This window comes from Echeneis naucrates, chromosome 6 (assembly GCF_900963305.1).
Source record: "Echeneis naucrates chromosome 6, fEcheNa1.1, whole genome shotgun sequence".
Classification (NCBI taxonomy): Eukaryota; Metazoa; Chordata; class Actinopteri; order Carangiformes; family Echeneidae; genus Echeneis; species Echeneis naucrates.
Window position 1 is genome coordinate 14,216,026 of NC_042516.1, and position 9,802 is coordinate 14,225,827.

At 40.0% G+C, this 9,802-nt stretch overlaps 2 protein-coding genes across 3 annotated transcripts; both read right to left on the reverse strand.

The window, feature by feature from the left end:
- Positions 1-85: 85 nt before the first annotated feature.
- gra (granulito) lies at positions 86-3,662 on the reverse strand. 2 transcript variants are annotated; one of them, XM_029503527.1, is made up of 8 exons: positions 3,521-3,662; positions 2,857-2,962; positions 1,832-1,915; positions 1,664-1,722; positions 1,291-1,348; positions 984-1,090; positions 811-869; positions 86-557 (listed from the first exon to the last, which is right to left on the reverse strand). In XM_029503527.1, the coding sequence occupies exons 2-8, from the start codon at positions 2,912-2,914 to the stop codon at positions 530-532; spliced, it is 453 nt and encodes a 150-aa protein (XP_029359387.1). In that variant the 5' UTR covers positions 2,915-2,962; positions 3,521-3,662; the 3' UTR covers positions 86-529. The 2 variants fall into 2 exon arrangements, with proteins under 2 accessions (XP_029359387.1, XP_029359388.1); XM_029503528.1 differs by having other exon boundaries at positions 1,832-1,949; positions 3,521-3,551.
- Positions 3,663-3,862: 200 nt separating this feature from the next.
- On the reverse strand, positions 3,863-8,990 carry rbm12bb (RNA binding motif protein 12Bb). The gene has a single exon (XM_029503510.1). The coding sequence runs from the start codon at positions 6,171-6,173 to the stop codon at positions 4,254-4,256; it is 1,920 nt and encodes a 639-aa protein (XP_029359370.1). The 5' UTR covers positions 6,174-8,990; the 3' UTR covers positions 3,863-4,253.
- Positions 8,991-9,802: the final 812 nt, after the last annotated feature.

A 9,802-nucleotide genomic window follows, 5' to 3' on the forward strand; every position in this document is an offset into this window, starting at 1 on the left:
GGGGAAGCCTCTGGGAGGCTACATCCATTTTTATACAGTGTGTGATTACATACCAAAAAGAAAAACATTCACCAAACTGTTGAGTCAAACTGTCCTTTATGAAAGAAAATAATTAGCACGTTGGTCAGACAGAAGCTAGATCACAAAGGTTATGTAACCCCAGCTATACAGCTGATGGTAAATATTATTTTGCTCGTCATCACTACAAGTAGGATTTGCTTTATGATTGGTGCACAAGCCTGCATAAAAGGGTACATTTCCCTCTTCGAAAATTTAAAGTTAGCCATCAATATCTTATGTTTAGAACACTTCTGCACAATATCATTACTTCAATTTAGCCAAAATATTACACAGCAAAAAATATAAGCAACAACACAACACTCATACTTAACAAATAAGGAGTTAAGTATTATGACTTGTGCAACTTCACCTCAAATAGTTATCAAATAAAAAACATGCATCATAAATATCAAGCAAAAAAAAAAAAAAGCACTCATGGGAGTTAACAGTGCACATCTGTCCATATATCTTAAGGGGAGTGATGTCTTACTGCAGCCCTTAAAAACAGAAAATATGGAGAAAAAAAAAATCATTCTGATGTCCCTTATGTATGTTACATGTCAAGAAATCACCCTGAATTCAACAGAACAGAACAGAAAGGATCCAACACCCATAGCAAAGCATGTTGGACGATGATATAACAACCATAGATTATTATGTGATAGGCCAAAAAGTAGTGTTATATCAATGTGAAATACACTGTAATTTCCAATGGGTTTCATCAAATTAAAATATATTTATACAACTCACATCTCTTCTTTTCCATCACTCATCCTCATTTCATGAAACCTTAGGTCCCCAGGGTCTCTCTGTTCAGATAGCATAAAAACACAATGCAAATCAAACAACACAGTTAAAACTGTTTTGACCATTTAATGGGAATGCCACAAGAAAGCACAATTGAAACGACCAGCTGTACTTACTGCTTCAGTTAAGACAATGGGATGCTCTGGCAAGAACTCGGGCTTCTTCCTGGCCTCGGGACAAGTGGCCAGCCCAATTAAAAAATCTCGTGTGTAACATATTCTTCCTACATATTTTTACAGACACACACATATTACAAATCAAAACCAAGGGTCAGAGTTCAAATGGAAGTGCAAGGAGGGAAATAAGCTTTTACTCTGACGATGCAGGCGACCTCTGCCACACAATTACTCTGAATAACAATCTCCTGCTTGCAGCAAGCATTACAATAACTTTCATATGTCAGATATAAATATTTTGTCTTACCTTCTTTATCTTTTCGGAGGTTGACAATCTTGTAGAACTGCTCTATGGTAATATCTGTCTGTAAAGCACAGCAGTTTTTTTTGTTTTTTCTTTTAAGTGCTGGAAACTCTCAAAGAAAAATATTCTAGCTCGATGGGCTATTTGAATGGGAAAATTTCGATGGTGTAATTCATTTGACAAGAAACAAGAGTAATGTTTGGCTAGTTTGCATCACTGTAACATGGTTAGTTTTAGACTTCTGCAGGTAAGAGTATCATGTTTCTCATTTCAAACTGTTTCATTTGACATGTTACACATAAGCAGTTGAATTAAAAAAAAAAACCACAAAAAAAACTTGCAAACTTAAATATCACCTTTTTTTTATGTGTCTTACCTCTTGTTGCACTTCCTGCATCAGTGCCTGTGCACATGTGGTAGCATTAATTATGGGGTCTAAAGGAAACAACACGATTCTCATAAAAGCCCTCCTTTAAACATGACCATGTCTACAATATGAAACTTTTGATGATACAAATGTAACTAAATGGTGCAGACTGCTTACCCATGTCAATGTGGATGCAACGGCGCAGAGGTCGCGCAGGCTCCAGATGTTTTTGTAGGATTCTTCTCCTTGATACCTCCATTTCTGGTGTCATTAAGGTTCAAGCAAGTCTGTACCACTAAGACAAGGCTCACACTTTACATTTACACTAAGTAGTGATTTGTTAATACAGATAGAAATTAGGATTTATTTATTTATTTTTATTTTTTCCATTTTATCTGGGGCTTTCTACAATGAGATTTCAAGACTATTGGAGGTCCCATAAAAGGTTATATGCAAGAAAAAGTTGAAATAGTTTTAATCAAGTGAAGTTAGAAATTGGCATTGTGCTGAATATAATTAAGTATTAAGGTTTTTATCAGACAGATTTTAACAATTTGATCTTAGATCCAAGCTTGTTCTAAAATAAAATAACTATTAGCAGTGGCTGGCTGGGGGTGTCATCGGCTCAATGCAGCATAACAGCTAACGCAAGCGAATGTGTATTATACAGATAGCAGAAGCGATTTGAACTCAGCCCTTCTATTTTACCCGTGGGAAGCTGATTGTTCGCATAAATCCATGTAAACATTTAAAAACAAGGCGTCTGAAACGCTTCCGACCGGGTCTGTAGAAGCAGTTTTCTGAAAACAGGTGGAAATCCCGCTGCCCATTGAAATGGGACTTATGGCAGACATCTGAGTGAACCACGAAACCGCATGATCATCAGCAGCTGTGCCCAACCTTACCGGCCTGTTCGTCGGTCACTTATTCAGCTGTTGGGGTGGTTTGTAAACTAAAAAAAAAAAAAAAATAACAACTATATACACACACGGTTTGTTGTCAACTATACCAAAGCAGCTGATGGAGACAGTAAACCTGCTGACGTTAACTGATGCCACTTCATAACTGTTGAGAAGTTGGTACAGGAGAAAAAAAACTGCTGCTAGCAACGCCTGTCTACTAACCCCCCGAGGAAACGATCGGCCTCCTCGTCGTTGGTGTTTAACTTTACAAAAACAGATAAATAATGTGCAACTATTCACCTGGACTTCTCAAATCTCTGCAGCGTGATTTTCCGTCCGCTGGCTCCACTGGTGTCATGCTAATCAGGTAAAGAGCGCTTCCGGTACGTACCTTTCATAATAAAATCTTTAAAAAAGAATAAAAAAATAAAAACATCCAATGATGCGATATCGTGTTTAGTTTGCCAGGCCCTAAATGACTTACACATTTATCCAACTGACAAGATCACATTGTATTAAGTACATATCATGTGGCTGTATAAGTTTAAACATCCATGCAGTTTTCAAGATGTTGTGTAGAGGTTAAAAAGTTTTATATGCTTTTTTAGATTCATGCACCCTAAAGTGTGTTGACATCATTTTAATACAGTAAACTCTTTAATATGGTTCCAGTGTTCTCATTGTGTGGTTTATTTTGCACCTGTTCCACTTATATACAACGGCAACTTATATACTAAAGTCCAAATGGTAGGACAATTACTTACTTACTGGAAACTTTTTATGCAACGGAATCAAACATTTGGTATTCAGTATTATATACTAAATTCTGTTACATTCAAAACATGTTTAAATCTCATTTACACCCAGTGATAACACAATTTTTATCTACTAATAGCCCTTTTCTAGGGTATTCTATGATAGGAGTTGAATTTTCCTTAAACCCCTTTGATCAGTGACTACGTACCTTTTAAAGTTACGTGGGATCTGCAGCTCCCTCTCAGATGAAGGTGTTTGTTCTTCCACAGCATTGTGCAGGACACAGGGACAGATTTGTCTGCTCTAGCAGCAGGAAGATTGTAGCCATTTCCTGGCTGTAAAACATGTCAGCCAGGCTGGGCCTGGTTTAGTATTGCGGGAAAGGACTTCAAGATGTTACTTATTGCTCATATTGAGTAATTCAGACACCTGAGGAACAAGGCACAGTTTAAAAAAAACATCTTCACGCTTTTCCTTTCCTTATAGATCATCTTAGTATTGCTATTGTGTGCATTTTTATGAATAATGTACATAGCAACTTCATTCTCAATCAGAAACAATCAAAGCACTTTATTTAAGATTAAGTCAGAGCAAAATTTGTTTAACAGAAGAAGAAGAAAAGATGAAAACTACAAATAGTAAAATCTTTTTCAACCCCAGCAAGAGGAAATTAACAAAAATGTTTAGATATTACCATACCTAAGTATTACACAAAGCACTGTATACAAAATATTTAATCAACTGACTGTATTGCCTAATCATTCAAACAAAATCCAGAAAAAAAAAGTTTAAAGACCTTTGTCACATAAAAATAATAATAATAATAATAAAAATAAAAAAAACAAAAAACAAACTGAGGGTGACTACTCTCCTCCCACCATCAGTGTCCATTTCACTACCACACTGTCAGGGCTTGTTAGTGCCATGAAACGTAATCACACTCAAACAAAGAGAAGCTTTATCTTTCTTGGACCTATCGGTCTTCCACTCAGTTCCTCCACTGCGGTCAAGGCCTCCTGATGAGACCCGAATACTACAGTTGCACTGCCTTGAGGTTTTCCACTCTGGTCATATTGCAGTGAGACAGACCCAGGGATAATGTGGTATCCATAGCAAAAGTCATAGATTTCTTCGATCCTGATTTGGAATGGCAAGTTAACTAACTTTACACAAGTAGGACCATCCACATGCTGTGACGAGGGGCCAAAGTCACCACAAACACCATTACCCCTATTGTGTGGGGCACAGGGGCCCGATCCATATGTTTCATAATCACCGCTTCCATGGGCTTGAGCCTGTACATTTGGCATTGGTACAGTATCACGTGGGGTCCTAAATTCAGAGTATTCAGAATCATCAGGCCGATAGGATGCTTTGCTGCTCCTGCCAGATTGCCATTCCTTTCGTGGCTGTGGTTCATGTTCAGCTGGTACCGTTGATGGGTCAACACCCAGCTGCTGCATCTGAGAAAGTGAAATGCAGCTCAACATGACTTCTGACCCGAGGAAACGTCGCCCATTGAGAGAGAGCGCCCTCATAGCCTCTGCCTCAGACCGGAAGAGAATCAAGGCTTTCCCCACCCCAGCACCTTTATGGTCAAGCAGCAGGAACACCTTATCCTCAGTGATATTGAACCCAAGAAAGAAGTCCATGATCTCAACTTTCCTCACATCAAATGGCAGGTTCCGCACAAACACACACCTTTTCTCATTGTCATGAGAATTATCTGGGTAAGATGGAGGCCTCTCCTGAAACGGTCCAGAGTTTCCGGGTGATTGGGCATCCATGTTATGAGATTCCAGAAGAGCAATCATGCTTTCTCTTGAGATTGGCCTGGTAGAAACCCATCGATTGAAAAATAGCCTTTTTTCCTGGGTTAAAGCACTGCAGTAGTCACGCTGATTCTTGAACAGCACAAATGTAGATCTGGTTCTTCTTCCATCACTGTCCATCAAGTGCAGGATCTGGTCATCCTCAAGCTTTGCGGGATGAAACAGCTTTTTTATGTCTTGTTTTTCCACATTATAGGACAAATTGTCCATTAAAACACAGTACTCATCGTTAGAAGGAGCAGTGGGTCTCGGGGTGAAAGGTGATGGTGACCTCATGTGATATTGTGTATTCCTCTGATTGCAGACAGGCGACCTATCCCTTTCAAAGTTGTTGACCCTGTTGACAGACATCGGTAGTCTTCCAGTAGCCCGTTGCCAGTCATGTACTGTTGTCATGGAAACCTCAATATACCTTGACCCAATATATTTCCTATCCCTCTTCAGCCCTTCACTTGCATCCTCTCTTGTTGCGAATTTGACAAGACCTCTCCCATTATTCGAACCATGATTGTTTTTCAACAATATTATTTCATCAATCAATAAACCACCAAAAAAATCGTATACTTCCTTTTCAGTCACAGAGAACGGCAATCCTTTCAAAAACACACATAAAAAATCATCCTTATTGTTTGTAGCCCTCTGATGCTGTGGAGGAGGGGTATGACCTGATCGGCTACCTGATCTCCTGCCTGCCTCGGGGCCTAAAGATTTTCTACCACGTCTTGCAGTCTCCTCAAATCGCCTCCTTTGATCCAGCTCTACGTTTTTTGCACTTCTTTCAAGCATCGTCTGCATCTCCGTTTTACTACTAAGGAGAAGTGTAACGGGTGAATCCTTAATACAACCCCCTGACCGTGTCATGGCTCTCCTTGCATCTTCATCCGAAGCAAAGATAATGAAAGCTTCCTCTCGCTCTCCACCAATTATATGAACTCCTCCATCTGGAATTTTGAGACCGGTGAAAAACTTGCGAATATCCTCTGAACCTGCTGTGACTCTCAGTCCCTGTAAACGGATGACGACTGCCATGCTGAAGCAAAAATATCAGCACCTGCAGACAGAAGGGTATAGAAATGCATTATTGCCAGAGCTTCTCTGGCTCAGCGTCATTTTTCTTGTATTCCGATATAAAGCAACTGAATCTGAACAGCAAAATGAGGTTAAGGACATCAGAAGCGGGGTGACACCATCACAATGAATACCCACATAAGCAACCTTAAAAGACAGAACTAAAAAATGCAGTTTGGGGAAGTTAACTATGCGTTCAACAGGTGCCACAACAAAGAGTGGAGAAGCGTAACACATAATATCAACTTCAAGCATCTGCACTTTGAGTTAAAATGGCTGCCAGAACAATGAATAAAAATTGACTTGTCTTCTCCTTCCAACAGGTTTACGTTCAATCAAGTCCAACATGAAACACTTTACTTTTCGAATACCAATAGCACAGCATTCATCAGTATAGTCCAAAATACCCTCCAACACTGGCTTCAGCCAGTGAACACATGCCATTTGAAACAGTCTGACAACTACTCTGCCCAAATTCTATTTGAGATTCTTTTCTACAAATATGCATTGGAAAATTAAAATTTCCCACATTAGCTATATATATAATTTTGTGCACACTCAATACTTATGTTACACAAACTCAAACAACACATTGTTAGGAAACTATAATTCTGCCAATCTAATCCAATGTATACAGCTAAACATTGCCAAGACCTAAAATTAATTTAAAAAACTAAACAAAAACAAACAAACACAAAATACCTCCAAACCAATAACTCTATAGCCTTCAGAACCCTTAAGACTAACAGATTAAATATGTTTTTTTACCCTCCCAGAGGGTAAACAGCCAATGCTCAACACAGCCATTATTTTCCCTCAAAGACCAGCATTAATCCTTCATCCAGGTGTTGTGCATCCCAGTGGTACTTTAAAAAAAAAAAATCTCCAACTTTGCCACAGAATGGTCCCATTTATTTAGTGAATGAGATTATCAATTAAAACCATGATTAAATAAGAATTTCTTTGCCATATTGCAGGGGCCTTCAGTGTTCCTCATCCGTGATAAAATCAGTCATGAAATTAAGCATTCAAAGGTGGCAGTTCTTCTATTTGATATGCAGATGCTTAGTATCGAAGAGATTATCTCCATTATCAATTATCCTCTTTAAAACAATATGCTATGCTATGAAGGCATTAGCTACATCAGCAGTAGCTACAATCTAACCAAAGCACCACCACATCTCACATCGCAGCAGAAACAATCTGCTGTGGGTCATTCAGTTTAGCAATTCAGATCACTAATGCAAAATTTCATTTCTTCCTGAAAAAGCGTCATTCTTGATGATCCAGAAACAGCAGTGCCTAATCTTCCTTTTTCTCGCCTCCCCAAGTGCCTCACCAAAATGTAGCCCTTGATACACCAAAGCAAACCGATACAACACCTGTAACAAGCGTAATCTGTGTCTTCTCGATGAAGTTCCTCATCGTTATATCAGTCGATACACCCCTATAACATTTTGCTAGCCAACTAATCCAGCCATGATTGTGTTATGGCAGAACACAATGTTGAGCAACAGAGGGTACATGTGACAAGACCTTATTCCACTCAAAACATTCATTCACTCATCTTCTACCACTTTTCCGTTTCCGGGTCGCGGAGAGGGCTGCAGTCAATCCCAGCTGGTGAGGGTGGGGTCACCCTGGACAGGTCGCCAGTCCATCACAGGGCCAACATACAGAGACAGACAGAGACCAACAGCCACGCTCACTCACACTCAGACCTACAAGCAAAGTCGGATCACCAATAAAAATAATAATAATAATAATTATTATTATTATAACACCCAGAGGAAACCCACGAACATGAGAACATACAAAGGCCTGGAAACCGAACACAGGACCTTCTTATTGTGGGGCAACAGCGCTAACACTATGCCAGCGTAATGCCCCCACTGAAAACAGTTACTGTTACATATATTTGTGTATTAGTTGCTTTCCCTGTTGAGTTCCCAACTTAACTTGGGATTCTGTAATCAGACCAACACTTCAGCATTAAAGCCACCATCGTGTTCAGAATCCCACTGCCTCCACAAATCACACAGCAGTACATTCATCATGAGGGGGCCAGGTGTTTGGATCTAGGCATTTAAAATCTGGCCCAAAGTATATCAAGTCAGCTTTTGATATATTCAGCTGGGTTAAGAATAATCGAGCATGGAGCAGAACCACGACACGAATACACCAGAGAATCAAAAGCAGCAATTAAAACCACAACATTTATTCATGAATACTTCGCTGCTGGCACCGACACCCCACGGCAGCTCGATGTAGCCCACTGACAGCTGCCCATCGGCCGGTTGGCAGATCACCTCCGTTATGCCTCCGAACCGTCCCGGTCCAGGTCGATCTCCCGTGCTCGAGCCACCGGACTCGACAAATTGTACAATCGCAGCACTCAAAACCACGATGCATCGCGTACACAACCCTATTATCGCCATTAAATAAAAAAATGTAAAACAAAATGAAGCCAAGGCAGAACAGCGAGGCTCTAACAGCGTTACAGTCACACACAATCCATTTTACCGACGCGTCTCTTAAATCAAATGCCCAGATCGGTCTGCGTTAGCCGCGCAGCTAACCAGGCCCGATGCTAGCTAGTCTGTCAGCCAAAGGCAGCCATACTGCGACGAGGCCACGCTCTTTATAAACAAAAAACACTAGTGTAGCTGCCTAAACTACATCACAACTTACACGATTTACAACCACAGGTTCTCCTGCAAACCCGAGAATAGAAGAGACAGTCGGACCACGTCTGAAAGCCTACGAGGGACGTATCCATCCGACAATAATGGCCGCTGCCGACCAACCTCATCCACCGACGCCCGCCCATGTGCGTAGGATAATGATGCTGCCTCCTACTGACCCGGATGTCTGAGTTAGACAGCCTCATAATAAATTCATATTCTATGTTCATTTAATTCATTTTATAAATGGACTTCATTATATATGCCTCTCATTTAAGTAATGATTAGTATTTCCTTTGTGTGGGGAGTGCACAATAAATGCGTGTGAACTTTACATTATCACATTTAAAGGTTTGCTCTGAGGTAACTATCCAGGTGTTGTTTGAGTTTCGTTTGTATATGAACTATGAACCCCGATGTGTCTAGATTATTAATCATCATGTCATTAATTTAGGGGTGGCTCTTATGCAGTTAGAGTTACAGGCCAGACTAGTCTGAAAAATATTTGTTTGGTGCACCACACTGCGTGCGGGTATATCTTTTTCTGTTTAGTACACTTTTGTGAAGTTAATTGAAAAATAAAACACATCGATTGTATTATTTTGAGTACATCCTTTGATCCTTTGACATTTTATATAAAGTGGTTGAGACATTCGTACAATATTTTCTTACATTTTTTCAATTGATAATGAACGAATAATGCATTGAAAACTATTCTGTATCAGTTTAGCTTCGTCTTTCATCGGACCCCGTATGCACCCTACATAACTGTGTCTTGTTTAATAAGACTGTAATGATGGTATATTCTTACTCAGGACGTTGATACTGATGGATCGGACCCGCGGTGCGCTCCAGGGTTCGCGCCAGCTGTGCACCCACATCATGTGATGTTGTTGAACACAGCAG